The sequence below is a fragment of the Triticum urartu genome, chromosome 2 (assembly GCF_003073215.2).
Source record: "Triticum urartu cultivar G1812 chromosome 2, Tu2.1, whole genome shotgun sequence".
NCBI classification, from domain to species: Eukaryota; Viridiplantae; Streptophyta; class Magnoliopsida; order Poales; family Poaceae; genus Triticum; species Triticum urartu.
Genome location: NC_053023.1, coordinates 130,335,737 through 130,358,251, shown reverse-complemented (window position 1 = coordinate 130,358,251; position 22,515 = coordinate 130,335,737). Strand labels below are relative to the sequence as shown.

The window sequence follows — 22,515 nt, the reverse complement described above, 5'->3', positions numbered from 1 at the left end:
CCGCTCGGTGCGCTCCGTGGACGCTCTCTTCTTGGCCTCGGACAGCGCCTGCTTGAGGGTCGCCACCTCAGTTGTGGCCCCTACAATAAGCAGTATACTCCTGTCATTTTTTGCAATTGCGTCTTCTTATAGGCATTTTTTCTATAAGGTATCTCTTACCTTCTTTCTCCTCAAGCTGCCGTTTGGCAAGGCCGAGCTCTTGCTCGGTTCGCTCGAGGCCCTGCTTCAGGGCACCCACCTCCGCAGTCAGTGCGGCGGTGGCCAGCAGCGAAGCCTGCATACGTATATTGACTCCTTTTTAGTTAGACTCCTGCGATATTTAATAGATCCTCTATTCGGCTTTTCTTTTCGAACGCCAAACATAGCATCAGGGGCTACTGTCTATGCGGTAATATTTTTACATATTTCTACTTACCTCGAAGCCTGTTAGAAGGCTAGCACAAGCTTCAGTAAGTCCGCTTTTGGCGGACCGAACCTTCTGGACCACCGTACTCATGATGGTACGGTGCTCCTCGTCGATGGAGGCGCCCTTAAGCACCTCCAGCAGATTGTCCGGCGCCTCCGGTGGATGGAGGACGCCGGCTCAATAGGCTTGCTCCTCTTGGCAGGAGTTTGCCTGCCGCGGTCCGGAACCGTTGATGATTCCGGCGCGGTGTCCGGCTTAAAGCCGGACTTGGAGCCCTGGGGGGTCTTGTCCCCTTTACTCCTGGAGTCCGGGAGGTTGCCTCGCGGTTCCTCCTGGACCACCTCCTCTTGCCCCGGAGCTTGTCACGACGCCACTTCAGCGTCATCCGCAGCACAGGGGGAGGCAGCGGGCGGAACTGAATTCATGTCTGATGAATCCAGGGAGCCGCTCGACGACTCGTCGAGCCCGTCCTTGGGCGGGCTGCATGATTATATTCGACATTAGGGAAAGCTGCGCAACAAAAGGAATATCATGAGTTACTCTGGTATCCGAACACTTACGATTTCGCCGGACGCTTGGCCCTGTCCGGCCACTCCTCTTCGTCCTCGTCGGCGTCGGGGACATAGTCCGGCGGAGGGGTTTTCCTCTTCTTGGACCCCTCGGCCTCCCCTACTAGGGTGGCCTTCCTCTTCTTTCCTCCCCCCGCTGGAGGGGGAGAGGTCTCTTCTTCTTCCTCCTCCTCGTCTTCACGGGAGGAGTGCATCTCGGACTCATCGGACGACGAGTCCGACACCACCATATGCCGGGAACTCTTTCGAGTCCCCGTGGCCTTCTTCTTCTTGGCCTTCTTCTCCGGCACCACATAAGGTGCCGGAACCAGCAGCTTCACTAGGAGAGCAGGGGCTGGGTCTTCGGGCAAGGGAGCCGGACAGTTAATCAGTCCGGACTTCGCCTGCCAATCCTGTCAAAGGTGAGGGAGTTTAGATCCCGCATAGAGTCAAACTATGAAGAAAACTTAACATCCTGTAAAAGATGAAAATATTTTACCTCGCCAGCAGGACGCTGCGAGCTGAATCCGCGGTCTTCGGAGGCGGATGTGGGAGCCTCGGCGCCTTTGGTTAGCCCCTTCCAGACATCTTCGTACGTCGTGTCGAAGAGCCTGCTCAGAGTTCGGTGCTGCGCCGGGTTGAACTCCCACAAATTGAAGTCCCGTTCTTGACACGGAAGGATCCGGCGGACGAGCATGACCTGGACTACGTTGACAAGCTTGAGCTGCTTGTTCACCAGGGACTGGATGCATTTTTGCAGTCCGGTCACCTCTTCTTCGTCGCCCCACGACAAGCCCGTCTCCTTCCAGGACGTGAGCCGCGTAGGGGGTCCGGATCGGAATTCAGGGGCTGCGATCCACTTCGGATCGCGTGGCTCGGTGATGTAAAACCACCCTGACTGCCACCCCTTCAAGGTCTCCACAAAGGAGCCCTCGAGCCATAGGACGTTGGCTATTTTGCCCGCCATGGCACCTCCGCACTCCGCCTGGTTGCCGCGCACCACCTTTGGCTTGACGTTGAAGGTCTTGAGCCAGAGGCCGAAATGGGGGCGGATGCAGAGGAAAGCCTCGCACACGACGATAAACGCCGAGATATTGAGGATGAAGTTCGGGGCCAGATCGTGGAAATCTAGGCCATAGTAGAACATGAGCCCGCGGACAAATGGGTGGAGAGGAAAACCCAGTCCGCGGAGGAAGTGGGGAAGAAATACTACCCTCTCATGGGGCCTTGGGGTGGGGAGAAGCTGCCCCTCCTCAGGAAGCCGGTGCGCGATGTCTTTGGACAGGTATCCGGCCTTCCTTAGCTTTTTGACATGGCCCTCCGTGACGGAGGAGACCATCCACTTGCCTCCCGCTCCGGACATTGTTGGAGAAGGTTGAGGTAGGAGTGCGGGCTTGGGCGCTGGAGCTCGGGTGCGCAGAAGATGGATAGGCAAAGGAGGAAGAAGGCGTAGGTAAAAAGGTGGATCCTTATCCCCTTATATGGGCGGATGCGACTATGCGTCCCCACCAGCCTAGTAAAACTCGCTTGCCTCCCAAGCGCCGTGATAAATGGCGCGGTTGGGTTACCCACGTCCGTATTGATGAGAATCCCGTAAAGGGGGACACGATCTCTGCTTTGACAAGACGTGCCAAGGAAACCGCCTCACAAAACACGCTGAGGTGGAAAAGTGAAAACGATTCGAATAAAGGCTTGGCCGTAGTGTGATGTCACGCTGCGGAATACGTCAGCAGATTAGATTTGTGTTAATATTATTCTCTCTGTGGCAATACGTGGAAACTTATTTTGCAGAGCCGGACACTACTCTTGGTGTTTACAAACTTTTATGAAGAATTTGGAGGAGGAACCCGCCTTGCAATGCCGAAGACAATCTACGCGCCGGACTCGTCGTCATTGAAGCCTGGTTCAGGGGCTACTGAGGGAGTCCTGGATTAGGGGGTGTTCGGGTAGCCGGACTATACCTTCAGCCGGACTCCAGGACTATGAAGATACAAGATTGAAGACTTCGTCCCGTGTCCGGATGGGACTTTCCTTGGTGTGGAAGGCAAGCTTGGTGATGCGGATATTCAAGATCTCCTACCATTGTAACCGACTTTGTGTAACCCTAACCCTCTCCGGTGTCTATATAAACCGTAGGGTTTTAGTCCGTAGGATAACTTCATCATACAACAATCATACAATAGGCTAGCCTCTAGGGTGGATCCTTGATCTCGCGGTAGATCTACTCTTGTACTACCCATATCATCAATATTAATCAAGCAGGACGTAGGGTTTTACCTCCATCAAGAGGGCCCAAACCTGGGTAAAACATCGTGTTCCTTGCCTCCTGTTACCATCCGGCCTAGACGCACAGTTCGGGACCCCCTACCCGAGATCCGCCGGTTTTGACACCGACAACGGGCATGAGTATGAAATACCAATTTCAACTCTTGGAACATCTTATATGCTCCATGGCGTTCAAAACGTCTTTGAAGCCCCGATTCTAAGCCGTTAAGCATGGTGCACTAAACTATCAAGTAGTCATCATATTGAGCTAGCCAAACATTCATAACGTCTGCATCTGCTCCTGCAATAGGTCTGTCACCTAGCAAAGCATTAAGGACATAATTATTCTATGCAGCAATGAGGATAATCCTCAGATCACGAATCCAATCCGCATCATTGCTACTAACATCTTTCAACTTAGTTTTCTCTAGGAACATATCAAAAATAAAACAGGGGAGCTAAACGCGAGCTATTGATCTACAACATAGATGTGCTAATACTACCAGGACTAAGTTCATGATAAATTAAAGTTCAATTAATCATATTACTTAAGAACTCCCACTTAGATAGACAACCCTCTAATCCTCTAAGTGATCACGTGATCCAAATCAACTAAACCATAACCGATCATCACGTGAAATGGAATAGCTTTCAATGGTGAACATTATTATGTTGATCATATCTACTATATGATTCACGCTCGACCTTTTGGTCTCAGTGTTCCGAGGCCATATCTGCATATGCTATGCTCGTCAAGTTTAACCTGAGTATTCCGCGTGTGCAAAACTAGCTTGCACCCGTTGTAGATGGACGTAGAGCTTATCACACCCGATCATCACGTGGTGTCTGGGCACGACAAACTTTGGCAATGGTGCATACTCAGGGAGAACACTTTTATCTTGAAATTTAGTGAGAGATCATCTTATAATGCTATCGTCAAACAAAGCAAGATAAGATGCACAAAAGATAAACATCACATGCAATCAATATAAGTGATATGATATGGCCATCATCATCTTGTGCTTGTGATCTCCATCTCCGAAGCACCGTCATGATCACCATCGTCACCGGCGCGACACCTTGATCACCATCGTAGCATCGTTGTCGTCTCGCCAATCTTATGCTTCCACGACTATCGCTACCGCTTAGTGATAAAGTAAAGCATTACAGCGCAATTGCATTGCATACAATAAAGCGACAACCATATGGCTCCTGCCAGCTGCCGATAACTCGGTTACAAAACATGATCATCTCGTACAATAAAATTTAGCATCATGTCTTGACCATATCACATCACAACATGCCCTGCAAAAACAAGTTAGACGTCCTCTACTTTGTTGTTGCAAGTTTTACGTGGCTGCTACGGGCTGAGCCAGAACCGTTCTTACCTACGCATCAAAACCACAACGATAGTTTGTCAACTTGGTGATGTTTTAACCTTCGCAAGGACCGGGCATAGCCACACTCGGTTCAACTAAAGTTGGAGAAACTGACACCCGCCAACTACCTGTGTGCAAAGCACGTCGGTAGAACCAGTCTCGCGTAAGCGTACGCGTAATGTCGGTCCGGGCCGCTTCATCCAACAATACCGCCGAACCAAAGTATGACATGCTGGTAAGCAGTATGACTTATATCGCCCACAACTCACTTGTGTTCTACTCATGCACAACATCAACGCATAAAACCTAGGCTTGGATGCCACTGTTGGGGAACGTAGTAATTTTAAAAAATTTCCTATGCACACGCAAGATCATGGTGATGCATAGCAACGAGAGGGGAGAGTGTTGTCCACGTACCCTCGTAGACTGAAAGCGGAAGCGTTAGCACAACGCGGTTGATGTAGTCGTACGTCTTCACGGCTCGACCGATCAAGCACCGAAACTACGACACCTCCGAGTTCTAGCACACGTTCAGCTCGATGACGATCCCCGGACTCCGATCCAGCAGAATGTCGGGGAAGAGTTCCGTCAGCACGACGGCGTGGTGACGATCTTGATGTTCTACTGTCGCAGGGCTTCGCCTAAGCACCACTACAATATTATCGAGGACTATGGTGGAGGGGGGCACCGCACACGGCTAAGAGATCAATCATCAACTGTTGTGTCTTTGGGGTGCCCCATGCCCTCGTATATAAAGGAGCAAGGGGGGAGGGGGCGGCCGGCCTAGGAGGAGGGCGCGCCAAGGGGGGAGTCCTACTCCCGCTTGTTGGAGTAGGAGAGAAGGAAAGAGGGTGAGAGGAACAAGGAAAAGTGGGCTGCACCCCTTGTCCAATTCGGACCAGAGGGGGGGCGCGCGCCTCCTTCCTTTTGGCCTCTCTCCTCTATTCCCGTATGGCCCAATAAGGCCCATATACTCCCCGGCGAATTCCCGTAACTCTCCGGTACTCCGAAAAATACCCGAATCACTCGGAACCTTTCCGATGTCCGAATATAGTCGTCCAATATATCGATTTTTATGTCTCGACCATTTTGAGACTCCTCGTCATGTCCCCGATCTCATCCGGGACTCCGAACTCCTTCGGTACATCAAAACTCATAATATAACTGACATCGAAACCTTAAGCGTGCGGACCCTACGGGTTCGAGAACAATGTAGACATGACCGAGACACGTCTCCGGTCAATAACCAATAGCAGAACTTGGATGCTCATATTGGCTCCCACATATTCTACGAAGATCTTTATTGGTCAAACCGCATAACAACATACGTTGTTCCCTTTGTCATCGGTATGTTACTTGCCCGAGATTCGATCATCGGTATCGCAATACCTAGTTCAATCTCGTTACCGGCAAGTCTCTTTACTCGTTCCGTAATACATCATCTCGCAACTAACTCATTAGTTGCAATGCTTGCAAGGCTTTAGGTGATGTGCATTACCGAGAGGGCCTAGAGATACCTCTCCGACAATCGGAGTGACAAATCCTAATCTCGAAATACGCCAACCCAACAAGTACCTTCAGAGACACCTGTAGAGCACCTTTATAATCACCCAGTTACGTTGTGACGTTTGGTAGCACACAAAGTGTTCCTCTGATAAACGGGAGTTGCATAATCTCATAGTCATAGGAACATGTATAAGTCATGAAGAAAGCAATAGCAACAAACTAAACGATTGAGTGCTATGCTAACGGAATGGGTCAAGTCAATCACATCATTCTCCTAATGATGTGATCCCGTTAATCAAATGACAACTCATGTCTATGGTTAGGAAACATAACCATCTTTGATCAACGAGCTAGTCAAGTAGAGGCATACTAGTGACACTTTGTTTGTCTATGTATTCACACATGTATTATGTTTCCGGTTAATACAATTCTAGCATGAATAATAAACATTTATCATGATATAAGGAAATAAATAATAACTTTATTATTGCCTCTAGGGCATATTTCCTTCACAAATATAAGCTTCCAATCCTCAAAAAAAATATCGATCTTTACGCCCCGACCATTTCAAGACTCCTCGTCATGTCCGTGATCAAATCCGGGACTACGAACTACCTTCGGTACATCAAAACACATAAACTCATAATACCAATCGTCACCGAATGTTAAGCGTGCCGACCCTACGGGTTCGAGAACTATGTAGACATGACCGAGACTCATCTCCGGTCAATAACCAATAGCGGAACCTGGATGCTCATATTGGTTCCTACATATTTTACGAAGATCTTTATCGGTCAAACCGCATATCGGTATACGTTGTTCCCTTTGTCATCGGTATGTTACTTGCCCGAGATTCGATCGTCGATACCTTAATACCTAGTTCAATCTCATTACCGACAAGTCTCTTTACTCATTCCGTAATGCAACATCCCGTAACTAACTCATTAGTCACATTGCTTGCAAGGCTTATAGTGATGTGCATTACCGAGAGGGCCCAGAGATACCTCTCCGACAATCGGAGTGACAAGTCCTAATCTCGATCCATGCCAACTCAACAAACACCATCGGAGACACCTGTAGAGCACCTTTATAATCACCGAGTTATGTTGTGACGTTTGGTAGCACACAAAGTGTTCTTCCGGTATTCGGGAGTTGCATGATCTCATAGTCATAGGAACATGTATAGTTATGGAGAAAGCAAAAGCAACAAACTAAACGATCATCGTGCTAAGCTAACAGATGGGTCAAGTCAATCACATCATTATCTAATGTTGTGATCCCGTTAATCAATTGAGAACTCATGTCTATGGTTAGGAAACATAACCATCATTGATTCAATGGGCTAGTCAAGTAGAGGCAAACTAGTGACACTCTGTTTGTCTATGTATTCACACATGTACTAAGTTTCCGGTTAATACGATTCTAGCATGAATAATATCATGATATAAGGAAATATAAATAACAACTTTATTATTGCCTCTAGGGCATATTTCCTTCAATCACACCACGCCCCTTTTGTTGCTCGACTCTGCAGAGTTACCATCGAGTGCCAAGGGTGGTACCTCATAATGCACTCCAGGTGATGACTCTGTAGTGTAGCTATTCGGTCGTGGTCATCGATGGTGATTCCTCGTTGACCACTCCTGATACGACTCTGTCGTGCAACCCCTCAAGTGTGAACCTCAAGGGTGGTTCCTCTTACGTTCACCTTGATGATTTCAATAGTGGAATTCACCGAGGGTGATTCCTCATGTTTTCCCCTTGATGTTTGGACACCCGGTTACCTTGACTTTACTTGAGACCTTGGTCAAAGTCAATCGGGCCCGGAGAGCAACCACAAGATAATTACGTGGCACAGCCGGGCATTCTGGGCCCTTGCCGTAAGTCCACGAGACGGGGTGACGGGGTCACATCGATCATGAGTCTCTGCTTGTCTCCGCAAGCTAATAATACACTATGGTTTGGGCATTTGTTCTGAGTTGGCCTTTGGCCTTTACGCACTAACCACCATGCGAGAATAGTTATGGGCCTCAACGACGTAGTATCAACCGAAGCTTTGTCAGATGTCCAGTTCAGCATTGCGGCACGGCTGGGCCGACACCATCCATGTAGAGGTGAAGCTTAGACCCGCCCTGCACGCAACGACCCAGAGTGCAACGGGCGATGGGCCCAGCCCCCGGAGTGCTTAGGATGTAGACCGGCGGGGACCTCTCTGCTGAGCCTAGATAGGGCTATGACGTGTTGATCTTCCGAGGACGGGCATTGATCCAGAAAAGTGTGTCCGACCAGAGTAATCAAGCGTGTTGGAAAACGTGGTGCACCCCTGCAGGGAAGAATTTCTATTAATAGTCGTGTCCACGGTAACGGACGTTCGGACTTATATCCTGATCTTTTACAACTAGAAATGCATACTTGAGATATGTGGCCCCGAGATTGCTTTCTCGCAGGGAGTCGAGGAAGGATCTGTGGGCATTAATACTACAACATGCTTGTTAATTATAAATTGCTATTCTTTACTCTTCCACATGCTGCAAGATGCTTGGAGCTGCTTGAAGATGCTAGTCTTCGATAAGCTAGGCCTTGGCTAGGCCTTCCTCTCTATTCTGACATTCTGCAATCCATAAACGAGGTGAACCTGAGATGTCCTCATCATGTACTATTCATAACATGATTTGACTTTTTTTAAGTTGCAGGTCTAATTTGGGTTGAAATCCAGAACAATAAAAGTAGTTTTTTCCCACACACTAAATTTTTTGTATGATTTTTAGGACGCGAATATCTAGCAATCATCAGCCAACGAACAAATTTGATCACCATGGGGGCGATCAACCAGTGAATGTTTTCGTTCACTAGGTTGGTGCCATGGAGCAAGCATACCAGCGGCCCATTGTGGAGCACATATGATTTTTTTTGTTATAAGACAATTTCAAAACTTGCCATCTGATCAATACACAAAATCTCTAAAAATGTCATGGACTAAACAACTACTTCCTAACATTTTACAACCAATCTGAGAATCAGCTATATATTGAATAGTTCTATACCACAAAATGATATTTTGACTTAAATCGCCAACCATGAAAAACCTAAATATGCCAAAGCCCAACAAACTATGTTTGCCATCACTTCCACCGATAAACAATGACATGATCTTGAGAAAACTTGAAGTAAACATTTTTCCTAGGAATGTGTCATGATACTTTGCAAAATTGCCATGGCTTTGGGAGCTTTATATCTTAAATTTGCAACTGGACATATTCGGAAATTACCATGTCAGAAATTTCAGAATGTGTACGTTGGTGGAGAAGGCTGGTGTGGGAAGTTCCGGGGAGGGGGAGGCGCCCGACGACTAAGAGCGGAGAGGAGGGATGTGATAATAATGGAGAGGTCAATAAGATTTGTGCATTGCATCTGACGACAGTACGTGCGTTTGGCAGGAACGTAAAAAAATCTAACATTCCCTGGATAACATTTTCACTTTAGAGCGTGTGTGATGTGCATTTGGACAATCGGTGCGCCGATAGCCAGGGAACTGCCAGAATGGGCGACGGCCCGATAGATAGCCACGGCGGCCCGACCGGCCTAAACATTTATGCAGCAAAACCCTAACGCCCGATCGATCTATTATATATTCGCAGCCGCTCCTCAACATTTCTATCCAAACCTAGGGTTTATCTACCGCCGCCGCAGCCAAATCATCTCCGTCCCCCTCCCACTCCCCCTCCCGCTCCCCCTCCTTTCTCCAACATGGCTCTCCAGATCAGCAAGAAGCGAAAGGTACGAGACCGAGCCCTCTCCCTTCTCGATCCCCAACTTGATTAGCACGACATGTAGATTCTTACGCGCCGTTGCTCGCTCGCAGTTCGTCGCCGACGGCGTGTTCCTGGCCGAGCTGAACGAGATGCTGACCCGCGAGCTCGGGGAGGACGGCTTCGCCGGCGTCGAGATCCGGGTCACCCCCATGCGCACCGAGATCATCATCCGCGCCACCCGCACCCAGAACGTCCTCGGTACGTGCATTTGCCGACCGCAAGCATCCCGTGCCTGCCTATTGTTTTCGACGCCGGATCTGAGGTTTTGTTGCTCCGGTGGCTGGCGATGTTTGACGTTCAGGCGAGAAGGGCCGGAGGATAAGGGAGCTGACTTCGGTGGTGCAGAAGCGCTTCAACTTTCCGGACGGCGGTGTGGAGCTCTACGCCGAGAAGGTCCTGAACCGCGGCCTCTGCGCCGTCGCTCAGGCCGAGTCCCTCCGCTACAAGCTGCTCGGTGGCCTCGCCGTCCGAAGGTTATTCCTGAACCCACACGCTCTGGAACTTATATTAATTACATAGTGTACTACCATGTCATCTTCACAACATGTCTGGCTCATTAACGCCGGACTTGTGTTCGATGGTGACAGAAATCAATTGTAACCCTCCATTGCTTTCTGTAAGCAGTTGATGCATTTTGCTAATGTTTCCATTGCTTTCTGCTTTGGAGAGAACATGACCAATGAATCTTCTTGAAGTTAGGGTTCTCGTTCTGCCGTTTGCCGGACGTCATCTATAAAGCAAATAGGTCATTTTATGCCAACTTTGTGTCGGAAGATGACTAAATTACCTGTGCCAACCAGGCTTCATTTGCTGAGAAGCTTTGTCTATAGGTTTCTAATGCTTTCCTAACTGGTTGGCCACATTACCTATAATTGGCTTTCACAAGTCACTTGTGTCAGGATATAAAATTGCTTAGCTGAATCATCTTATTGCGAGTCTTATCAATTGTTATTCGGGTGCTCTCTTTCTACTTGGTGATTGTAATTAATTGTTGCCCTCTATTGCATTTTGTAATCAGTAGATGCATGTTGCTACTAGTTTCTAATTTGGAGAGAACAGTACCAACGAATCTTGTGCCGTAGTTTGCCATGTCATCTATAAAGCAAATAGGTCTCTATGCCAACTTTGTGTCGGAAGATGACTAAATTACCTGTGGCAACCAGGCTTCATTTGCTGGGAAGCTTTGTCTATAGGCTTCTAATGCTTTATAACTGGTTGTCCTCATCACCTTTTGGCTTTTGCAATTCTTTTCTTATGTTACGGCTGGAAGTTAAAATTGCTAACTGAATTGTCTTACTATTATCAGTTGTTTGTTGGGTACTCTTTGTCTAATTTAGTTTATGTACTTGCAGAGCATGCTATGGTGTACTCCGATTTGTCATGGAGAGTGGTGCGAAGGGCTGTGAGGTACCTTTTCTGTTGACAATAGTTTTTCTTGTTTTGATTTGAGGCAATTTAGCTCATGTCCTTGGAGCATTCCTGATTTCTAGGTTATTGTGAGTGGGAAGCTTAGGGCACAGCGTGCTAAGTCCATGAAGTTCAAAGATGGCTATATGATCTCTTCTGGCCATCCTGTCAACCAGTATATTGATGGAGCTGTGAGGCATGTTCTTTTGAGACAGGTTTGGGGCCTACTTCACATGGAATTAGTTGCTATAAATAAATGGTGTTGTTAGTTCACATAACTTAGCTGATCTTATATCTTATTTGCTTTCAGGGTGTGCTGGGTATCAAGGTTAAGATCATGCTTGACTGGGATCCCAAGGGGAAACAAGGACCATCTACACCTTTGCCTGACCTTGTTACCATCCACCCTCCTAAGGATGAGGATGAGTTCCTGAGACCTCTTGCAGCAGAAATTGCAGTTGCTTAAAAGTGAAAAAATTGGTTCTGCCTAGGGGTATATAGGAGTTTAGGTTGACTGACGCTATGGTTTCGGATTATGTAGTTATACTTTTTATTTATGATGGTCGTGTACTGGTATGAAAGGGCTTTACCTTTTGAAGTTCAATCATCAGTATCCAATATATGCTTCAAGATTTCATGTTGCATGGTATTGTTAGAATGCATGGTCTGATATACAGTGATGTGTAAACCTTAGTGCTACAACTTGCTTGGTATATCTGTGTTATCTTCTGTTTATGTTATGCAAGTCAAAAAACTATGATCAGTAATTTGTAGGTTCCATGCTGCCAAGTTTTATGCACATCATGCAGGATAGTGGTGATGACTGCAGTAAGATTTTATATGCTTTCTGCAACAATCACTTCCCTCTCAACTAATCTGACTTTTCTCTGTTTTTTTGCGATTGTTTTCTGTTTCCATAACAGCATTACAATACACTTGCCTTCTCTGTTCTTTGTCTTGATGAATGCTTTTGAGTCTATTTGCTTAGCAAACGAATTTGTTACACTTTTCCTCCCTTTTAGCTTTTGCAGGATAAGTGTGTATCAGTTAAATGCTTTTTCTATGCATTTCTGGCTGAAAGTGTTTCCTGCTATATTAATTTGTGGAAAGTGGGCAGTTGGGTTGAGCTTGATAATCTCTTTCGCCAACAATCATTTTCCTCTCATTAGCCTTCCAAGATGACTGCATCTGAATCTATCTGCTTTGCATCGAAAGTTCTTTTGCTATTTTCTCCCTTGTTGCCTTTGCAGGATAAGTGTGTATCGGTTAAATGCCTTTTGATGTGCATTTCTTACTGAAAGTGTTTCCTGCTATATTAATTTGTGGAAAGTGGGCAGTTGGGTTGAGCTTGATAATCTCTTTTGCCAACAATCATTTTCCTCTCATTATATTCTTCAAATGTATCTCCATTGTTATATATATCCCCATACTGCCTTTGCAGGATAAGTGTGTATCGGTTAAATGCTTTTTGCTGTGCATATATTACTTAAATTGTTTCCTGCTATATTAATTGTAAGAAGGTGGGCAGTTGGGTTGAGCTTGATAATCTCTTTTGCCAACAATCATTTTCCACCCATTTCAAATGTATCCCATTGTTATTTCTATGCTTTCGGTATCTGTACTCTTTTGATAAAAAAATATCTTTCGAGGTCTGCTTGCAGGACTAGTATAATTGGCACTGAACTTTGGTTTTCTCAACAATCATTTTTGTCATTTGACCTTGTTTTCTATTCTAACCTTTTGTCCCCATGTTGAAGTTCTATGTTGAGGTTTTTGAGACATTTGTTCAGGTTTGGCCAGTGATGAAAAACCTATTATTCATACCATCTTTCGGGACTGATTGGTCGCTAAGCGCCCATGCTGTCATTCTGCAATTCTGAGGTCAAATTGAAAACTGTTTGTCTTTGTTTCTGGTTATCCACTCTTTAATTATTGAATACTGTTTGTTTAGTTCCTTGTCTTCCACTCCTTAATTTTTAGTTTTTTTGACACTCCCACAATCCTGAGGTCTTTTTGCTCATGCTGAAGAATTCCATTTAATTGATTTGGTTTGGCTGGTGATGAAAAACCTGTTAATCATACCATCTTTTGGGACTGATAGGTCGCTATGCGTCCATGCTGTCTTCCTGCAATTCTGAAGCCAAATTGAACAGCTCTCAAGTGTCTACTAGTTGAGTTGTCTTGCATTCTTTAATATGTTAATTTTTTTGGACGCTGCGCAATCCAAATTTTTTTAGGGCTACAGATTCCAAATGTTGTGTTGTATGTATGAAGATATGCACTGGGCTCTGAGCAGCAAACATTGTTGCCTTATGATGGAGATGCATTTGCCTAGAAAGCATTGTCTGATGTCTCAACATTGCACTTAACAACCATTTGCTTAAAGTTGCATCAGGGCTGCATTGTACCAAGGCCTTGGTTCTTTGTACCATCGTCTTGCTTGCCAGATTCGGCTGTAGTCAAACCACTAAGGAAGGAAATCTGGTCGGCCTGTCAATATTAATGGGCAACCCGCTTACCAACCGTCCTCCATTTCATATCGTTTTTCTTCCATTTTGCTGTAAAATTCTGCAAGTCTGTTGGGGATGGCATTAGTGCTACCCTGTTGATTATGCAGTTCTCAAGTTCTGGTCATTGTTGATTTTGTCCAGTGTATAAAGCAAGCTTGGATTTTGTGTCTGGAGCATGCTGCAATTCGTGTTTGAGGACGGTGAAGATTGATATTTGGTCTCGTTCGTCGTAACTGGCATCTTCTTGCCTTGCCGACCATTCTGCTATATCACCACCCATATTCTGAGTCCTTTCTTCTAGAACAAAATGCTTTTCCCCCCTGGTTAGATCTTCTGCTGATGTGTTTTTACAATTTAAGCGGTTTGCTTCTGTTAGTGGCCAAGGATTAAACTAAATTATAGACAAGCATATGTCTGAATTTTTTTCATGTGGAACAATCTAATCTTCTCTATGAGGCCAATGATCTTGCTTGATTCATAATGTGAATCTTTCTTTGGGATTCCTGTCATCTTCGTTCGCTATTGGTTTTTCAAGGTTGAATGATGATCACAAGTGCATAGTTCATATGATCAAATAATGATTACTTGAACAAAAATAGTCTTTCGCTCCTATCTGACGACCTTTGATCTCAGCCCTATTCCAGGATTGTTTTTTGCAAGGTGCAGATATCACCGCTCATATTCATCATTTTATTTTTGTATTTTTTTGTAATTAAACCATACTATTGGACAAAAATTGTTTCAGCTCTATTCCATGTTGAAATCATAATTTGTAATTTAGGTAGAAATCTGTTTGTTTTCGTGGTTCTTTACTTTGTCTGAGTTGGGGTTATATGACCGAGCAAAATAGTTGATTTGTTTATTTGTATGGATCTGGGGCCTGTTCGGAATCCACCTGCTCCCTGAAATTTCGGAATATGTGGAGTACCTACATGCGCGCTCCATGATTTTTAACTGAAACTCCGCCTGCTCCTGGAGCGGCCGGTCTCCGAACAGGCCCTTGGGTAGTGATGAGGAAATTCACTCAGTATCATCTTCTAGATGTAATTATTCAATTGCTACGTTCTTACTGAGCTCCTGTCTGTTTGCTATTGAGGTTTCTTATGCTATTTTTGTTGTTTGATCTTTCTTGATGTTCTCTTGGTTTAAATATTTCTTGATGAGGTTTCCCGTCATCTGTGCCTACCCATGTGGTTGGCTTTTGCATCTCATATGGTTTACTTATAAACCCTTTGCAGCCATTTCTCTGGGGTCAAATGGTCTAACTGAGATTTTGTTATTTTTCTCAAAATTTGAATTCTTCCTGCTGGCAATTGAGGATCAGATATCCTACACTCTCAATGGACAATTCCATGTGTGGACTAATAATCTCCGCTTATTATCTGATGCCTTGCAATCTTTGATATGTTTTCAGAACTCTGTACTTTTATTTTAACTTCTGTGAATTAATTTGGTTGATGGCTGTGATTTGAGTTACCTGTGCTTCTGATTAATTGATGAAGCACAAGTGAAAAAACATGCTTGAATAAGAACATGCAAAAACTGTTAAGAATAATTAACTCAAGGTCAATTAGGGGATAATCCCGGCTCTTCCCGTGCATGTAATCTCACGATGTGGGAACCGTCACAACGGTTTCTCCCTGGAGCGTCGCCTCTTAACCGTCGTCTCCAAAGACGTCTGTACATGTTGTATATAAAGGATCCAACACTATCAGTAAAGACATTTGATTCATTTGATTGTCTCTCGATCTTTATTTGAACATGTTATCAGCACGCTCCTAGCGGAGCAACGCGACGGTTCCTGGCTACTGCATCGCCCGTGAGTTTGACGGCTACAGCTCTTGGTTTGCCGTGGTGACGCCCGCGAGTTCGACGGCTACAGCCCTTGGTTCGCCGTGGTGACGCCCGCTACCGCGGTGGCTCTCGGCCCGGTGGAAGCACTTCCAAGCGGCAGCCTTGTGTCGTACATGGCCATGACCTGTTCATGGCACAGCGCATCGTTCGAACGACCTGTTCACGGCAAGACAGAGTACAGAAGAATAACGAGAAGAGAATCGGAGACTCAAGGGAGACTCAAGTCAAGCACCACGCAAATTGGTGTACCAGCTTCTAATTGCTACAGAGGAGCAAGGTGCTACTTCTCCAATTTTCTTCATGGCTACAGAAAATTGCTTTACCACGAACATAATCTTGCCTTGACACTGGACGGCGGACGAAGGCATCCATGGCTAGTGGCATCGCCTGGCTTCAGTCCCCGCTGGACCAAGCCGGTTCCAGCGGCTTCGTCCCTGTTGCGCCGCGCCCCGCGGGCCCTGTTGCCAAAAAACTAATAGAAAAAGCGTAGAAAAGCTCAACAGAAAAAAAGTTGTTGTAGTTCAAAAACATGATTAGCATTGTTCTCAGAGCATCAAACAGCATGCCGTCTGATGCTTCTACTTCTGTCAAACCAGCTTTAGATTGCTCAGCTTCTGAACAATTGCCCTGAAATGTTTGCTCCCGGTATTCATTGAAGGTGTCATTCCCTGAGTCATGTTGGTGATTATTCTTGTTCAATTCCAAAGGGTTCCCAGAATTTGTATCTTTGCTTACAAACTGTTATTAAAGGAGACAACAAAAAAAGATAATAAAATCATGTGGCTGAACACTCCATCTGAAACCATCTAAAAACCATAACAGGGTAGAAACAACCCGCAGGTTTGTCTAAAAATTCAGTTTGAATAAAATGTGGTTGAATCCCAAACAAACCTGAAACTAACATATTGGACTTGCATAAAAAAAGTGAAATCAACAAAAAGGGCTATCAAAAAAGTTTTATATATACTTCACATTCTACATTTGTTAAAAACTGTCATCTCAAAAACGACAAAAAAAAAACTGAACTCTCAGAGCCTCAACTACGAATTTCCACAAACTATAAACTGGATATCGCGAAAAATCAGTCTCAGTTTACCACCACAAAAGGTCTCACTGAAGAATATTTTGCGTCACATAGGTATCAAAATTTGTACACTAAAAAAAATCATTACCCCAACCACAAAAAAATTATCGCTGAAAACCTATTTTGATAGGAACTTCATGTAGAGCATGTCCCCATGATTCAACAAAAATGAACATGATGTACATAGGATCAAACAACACAGGTCATACTCTGACAAGAAAATGCAATTATAGAAGTGGCAATTTAAAACATTTAACATGCTATTTACATCTTGTTGAACAAAGTGAATCGACCTGTATTGTACTTGTATTCAAGCACTACTTTCAACAAAAAAACAGCTTCAGCAAAACCCAACATATAATGAGCTCAGTCTGAAAAAAATACATTCAGACAAAAATTCAGAGTGCATCCCTTTGGTTTGTACTTGTCCAAAATCACGTAGAGAGCCATGTTTCTGGTTGCGGCCCAAATGAAATCATCCACACACACCAATTCCCCGGATGATCGCCCCCTAACCCATCACATGCCCTTCCTCAAGCCTAGTTGCAAGTCGCGTGTGCTTGCAAGTGGCATGAAAAAAATAGAAGACCCCAGTTGCAAGTCGAGTGTCCGCTTGCAAGTGGCATGAAAAAAATAGAATACCCAGTTGCAAGTCGAGGGTCCACTTGCAAGTGGAATAAAAAAGAGAAAGACGCAGTTGCAAGCCGAGGGTCCCCTTGCGAGTGGCGGTTGCAAGTCGAGGGTGCACTTGCAAGTGGCATAAAAAGGAAGAAGATCTGGTTGCAAGTTGAGGGTACACTTGTAAGTGGCATAAAAAAAATAAGACCCAGTTGCAAGTCGATGGTCGACTTGCAACTGGCATCAAACAAGAAGACCCAGTTGCAAGTGGAGAGTTAACTTGCAAGTGGCATAAAAAACAAAAAGACGCAGTTGCGAGTCGAGGGGCGACTTGTAAGTGGCATGAAACAAAATACCCCAGTTACAAGTGGAGGGTCGACTTGCAAGTGGCACGAAAACAGAAGTCCCAGTTGCAAGTCGAGGGTCAACTTGCAAGTGGCATCAAACAACATGACCCAGTTGCACGTCGAGGGCGACTTGCAAGTGGCATCAAACGAAAAGACTCGGTTGCAAGTCAACCCTCGACTTGCAAGTGGCATCAAACAAAAGACCCAGTTGCATGTCGAGGGTCAACTTGCAAGTGACATCAAACAAAAAGACCCAACTGCAAGTCGGGGGTCAACATGCAAGTGACATGAGACAAAATGACCCGGTTGCAAGTCGAGGGTCGACTTGTAAGTGGCATCAAACAAGAAGACCTAGTTGCAAAAGTCGTGGGTCAACTTGTAAGTGCCATCAAACAAAAGACCCCAATTGCACATCGAGGGTCGACTTGCAAGTGGCATCAAACAAAAGACCCCAATTGCATGTCGAGTGTCAATTTGCAAGTGGCATCCAACAAAAAGACCCAACTGCAAGTCGAGGGTCAACATTCAAGTGGCATGAAACAAAATGACCCGGTTGCAAGTCGAGGGCCGACTTGTAAGTGGCATCAAACAAGAAGACCTAGTTGCAAAAGTCGTGGGTCGACTTGTAAGTGCCATCAAACAAAAGACCCCAATTGCACATCGAGGGTCGACTTGCAAGCGGCATCAAACAAAAGACTCCAGTTGCATGTCGAGCGTCAACTTGCAAGTGACATCAAACAAAAAGACCCAACTACAAGTCGAGGGTCAACATGCAAGTGGCATGAAACAAAATGACCCGGTTGCAAGTCGAGGGCCGACTTGTAAGTGGCATCAAACAAGAAGACCTAGTTGCAAAAGTCGTGGGTCGACTTGTAAGTGCCATCAAACAAAAGACCCCAATTGCACTTCGAGGGTCGACTTGCAAGTGGCATCAAACAAAAGACCCCAGTTGCACTTCGAGGGTCAACTTGCAAGTGGCATCAAATAAAAAGACCAACTGCAAGTCAAATCGAGGGTCAACATGCAAGTGGCATGAAACAAAATGACCCGGTTGCAAGTCGAGGGTCGACTTGTAAGTGGCATCAAACAAGAAGACCTAATTGCAAAGTCATGGGTCGACTTGTAAGTGCCATCAAACAAAAGACCCCAATTGCACTTCGAGGGTCGACTTGCAAGTGGCATCAAACAAAAAAGACACGGTTGCAAGTCGAAGGTCGACTTGCAAGTGGCATCAAACAAAAGACCCCAGTGGCACGTCGAGGGTCGACTTGCAAGTGGCATCAAACAAAAGAAAACAATTGCAAGTCGATGGTCAACTTGCAAAGTGGCATCAAACAACAAAAAAATCGAATGCTACATTCCATGACAAAAATCAAAAAGAAAGAAACAGCCCAACCGAAAAAATGAAAACAAAAAAACAACTAAAAACCACAAAAAACCGCTTCCCAGATGAAAATTCATAGCTAGAGCACATATAAAAAGAACATGCGGTCCACGCGAGACAAACATCGACAAAACCAAACGCCAAAAAAACTACTTCGCGTGCACACTAGCGAGTGCTTTTCGAGTACAAATCTTATATCCCACGGAAGAAAATGAGACAAAAACAAAACAAATCAAAGCGGCATCTACGTGGCCCAACAATGATAAAAACATAATACATCAGCCTCCTGTAATGGACAAGCAAAGACGGCTCAAAAACCTGGTGTACTCGCCCCGCTCGAGTCAAACACTAATTTTGTAGCGAAAAATATATATGTACTGGTAAATGTAGATGTGACATAGCTATTCTTGTATTTGAAAATGTTCATAAATTTTAAAAATTCATGTAAATTTTAGAAATAGTCCAAAATTTAAATAATTTTCATGAATTTTAAAAGTGTTCTCGAATTAAAAATTTAAATAATTTTCATGAATTTAAAAAAGTGTTCTTGAATTAAAAATATAAAAATATAAAATAAAAGAGAACTAATAAAATATAAACAGAAAAGGAAAAGGAAACAGAAAAATGAGAAAAAAAACAAATCAGAGCGACAGGATTGGAAAACTGCAAGCTGATCGTAAGCTCACGTCACAACTGGCCGGCCCTGTGCACCATAATAGACTAGAACCATTTCTCGAAAAAAGAACGACCGAACACATGGGCTGAACAAACACACGCCTAACACACACACACACACACGAGGCCGGCGGAACACATGGGCCTGAACAAACACACGGACAAACACAGGCGTGCGTGCGTACATCGCGAAAGAAACCAACAGAGCGCTAAAACGAATAATTGTGATTATTTGTATCCAACGGTTCTAGATTTAGATGTGAGATAGCTATTTCGCATCTAGATGTGAAATAGTAAATCTGATTAATTAAATCCTTACACTTCTTCTAATCCATGCTTAGTGTAAGTATCATCATCATGAGAAATCTCCTCCAAAAACCTATGGAAAAAATATGAGGAGATAGATGTTTGATATGTTGCTAAAACTCCTTCAAACCTAGTGGGAAAAATAAGGAGAAAATGGTACAACATATAATGGTCATTGTCTCTTTTAACTCAATACGAGAAACTCATAGAGTTTAGAGAACAATAAATATGTCATTATCTCTTTTAACTCAATACGAGAAACTCATAGAGTTTAGAGAATAATAAATATGCCATATACTTTTCCAAAAATCCAGTGGGGAAAACAGAAAGTATGACATATGATCTCATGTTGATATTGCCTCATTAAAAACCTTTATGAGAACCTGTAAAGTAAACTCATGAAGGAAAAAGAGAGTATAATATGATGCATTGAACACGAACAATTCATGAAGATACCCCCTCTGATTCTTGCAAAATCCCAAGCCGTCACATACCAAAACATAGAAGTTGGTAGAGATCCGCTGAACAAATCAGTCGCATGATTTGACTTGCAAGATATGCAATATAGTGATATTGCTTATTATGTAACCTGTTTGCATTCGAGCAACACAAGAAATATTATCGTTGAGATAATGTTTGGTGAATGTAGCCATCTTCCGAAGACTCTTCATGAGAGGGCTACTAGACCTAGTAGGAACACTAAACTTGTCTACGATCTGACATAGTGGGGATCTGATCGATGTATCCAATGATATTGGTGTTCAAATTTCTCCAAAACTGAAAGACTAGGACAAGATGTTTCATGCCTTGGAGATGAAAGATATTCTTTAGTACCAACCAATTGTGTTTGGTCAATCCAATGGCATATGGAAAGTTGAGTCCCAATATCTCTTTTCCAATGAACTACCATGAGAGTTATGGATGGATAAGATTTGTTCACAATGAATTTCTCCAATATATTTTGGATATAGACAACGTAATATACCATAATGTATGAATGAAGGTGCTCAAGTTGTAGTAATGAGCGGTATTTCGGTTTACCCAAATCCTTCATTTAAACTCCGCCATTTAGATGATTACATGTGTCGTCATTACAGACACACAAACATGGATAATCATCATTGTAGGAGTAATCCTTGTGAATAAGGAACTCACTACGTCGGTTGTACCAAATGTACCGACAATAATAATAAGTCATATGGTGACTTATTGATTTTGCACGATGTATGTTGCATTTTGTACTTCGATTCATAATTAAGGTTTCGTCGGGAACCATCTATATCTGAATCTAGTGATCTACATGGATATGTAATCACTATATCTATCAACTGCAAAGATAGATGATTTTGAACTGCCAATGATATAAGTTATCGGAAAGAGATTCCACCTCTAGAGAATAGTTGGATATCTGCGTGAACCCTTGTGCCACAATACTTGCTCTTTGTTTCACCACCTCCTTGTTCTCAATTCTGTTTCCAGAAGAAAACTGGTTTAGGTATTGCTTATGAATACCTTTCCATTATTGAGCAAGATCATTTCTACCTAGATTATACCCTTTGCTTGAGTTTAGTCCGAGTGTTGATCACACTTTGTCATGGCCATGGTCTTTGGATCTGAATCACTTGAAAGGTTTTGCAATCTAGTTGAGAAATGTATGTCGACAATTGTAGACTTTCGGTTATATGATTCTCCAGAATCTATATATCAATATATAGTTGATGGAAATATCGTTACCCATAGTGACTGCTCGCGATTTCCCAATGCGATTGAGTCGGGTATTCCGATGTCCCGGTCATTGTGTGCACTTTGACCTGGGTGTATACTACCCATTAGATGTCTGTCAATGTGAAGTTGACTTGCATTTACTGATTCATAGGCCTTGATGTCCTTGCTTGTGAGAAGCTGAATGCTGATGTACTTCTGCCATACATCTCCCCCCTGTTGCTTTGAACGGGGAGTGGAGTCGATTTTGTTGGTACCTCCACTCTTTCAGGCGTACTTTTACAGGATTGTAGGATTGTGTGACACCTTTATAGTCAGTAAATGAATCTGGCAGGTTATTTGCAATGTGTTGCAAATCTTCTAAACGCATGGTTTAGATCTTTGAGTACGTGGATTTGAGGCAGAAATGTGTTGAACATTCCACTAATTTCCTGGCATTCTTTATGGTACTTGAAATCTCCTCCTAATGCCTGGAAATGTTCCTCATTGAATCAGCATACTGGCCTTGAATAACTCCCCATGCGAGGGGCTTGAGGTATTGACGGAAATACAGTTATTCCTCACATATATCCCAACTATATGTTTCCACGTCATATCATTAAGGACTTTGAGCAAGTAGACCATTAAGCAACACCTCATCCCCTTTTAATAGTATTGGCTTTTCCTATGGACTCAATGTGATTTTGGATCAC

The 22,515-nt window shown here is 44.2% G+C and overlaps 1 protein-coding gene and 9 non-coding genes across 10 annotated transcripts; all 10 read left to right on the top strand.

The window, feature by feature from the left end:
• Positions 1–9,722: 9,722 nt before the first annotated feature.
• Positions 9,723–11,967, top strand: LOC125536337 (40S ribosomal protein S3-3-like). The gene is made up of 6 exons (XM_048699535.1): positions 9,723–9,881; positions 9,967–10,114; positions 10,218–10,389; positions 11,269–11,323; positions 11,407–11,538; positions 11,634–11,967. The coding sequence occupies exons 1-6, from the start codon at positions 9,852–9,854 to the stop codon at positions 11,787–11,789; spliced, it is 693 nt and encodes a 230-aa protein (XP_048555492.1). The 5' UTR covers positions 9,723–9,851; the 3' UTR covers positions 11,790–11,967.
• A 380-nt stretch (positions 11,968–12,347) lies between these two features.
• On the top strand, positions 12,348–12,491 carry LOC125541985. Its single transcript, XR_007297773.1, has one exon. It is a non-coding gene; the product is annotated as a small nucleolar RNA snoR135 (small nucleolar RNA).
• Positions 12,492–12,566: 75 nt separating this feature from the next.
• LOC125541984 lies at positions 12,567–12,711 on the top strand. The gene has a single exon (XR_007297772.1). It is a non-coding gene; the product is annotated as a small nucleolar RNA snoR135 (small nucleolar RNA).
• A 46-nt stretch (positions 12,712–12,757) lies between these two features.
• Positions 12,758–12,902, top strand: LOC125541986. The gene has a single exon (XR_007297774.1). It is a non-coding gene; the product is annotated as a small nucleolar RNA snoR135 (small nucleolar RNA).
• A 214-nt stretch (positions 12,903–13,116) lies between these two features.
• LOC125541830 lies at positions 13,117–13,208 on the top strand. Its single transcript, XR_007297676.1, has one exon. It is a non-coding gene; the product is annotated as a small nucleolar RNA SNORD96 family (small nucleolar RNA).
• A 166-nt stretch (positions 13,209–13,374) lies between these two features.
• LOC125541834 lies at positions 13,375–13,466 on the top strand. Its single transcript, XR_007297679.1, has one exon. It is a non-coding gene; the product is annotated as a small nucleolar RNA SNORD96 family (small nucleolar RNA).
• Positions 13,467–13,587: 121 nt separating this feature from the next.
• Positions 13,588–13,675, top strand: LOC125541983. Its single transcript, XR_007297771.1, has one exon. It is a non-coding gene; the product is annotated as a small nucleolar RNA snoR118 (small nucleolar RNA).
• A 353-nt stretch (positions 13,676–14,028) lies between these two features.
• LOC125541941 lies at positions 14,029–14,124 on the top strand. The gene has a single exon (XR_007297735.1). It is a non-coding gene; the product is annotated as a small nucleolar RNA Z43 (small nucleolar RNA).
• Positions 14,125–14,364: 240 nt separating this feature from the next.
• Positions 14,365–14,458, top strand: LOC125541881. Its single transcript, XR_007297721.1, has one exon. It is a non-coding gene; the product is annotated as a small nucleolar RNA snR60/Z15/Z230/Z193/J17 (small nucleolar RNA).
• A 680-nt stretch (positions 14,459–15,138) lies between these two features.
• Positions 15,139–15,226, top strand: LOC125541876. The gene has a single exon (XR_007297716.1). It is a non-coding gene; the product is annotated as a small nucleolar RNA R16 (small nucleolar RNA).
• Positions 15,227–22,515: the final 7,289 nt, after the last annotated feature.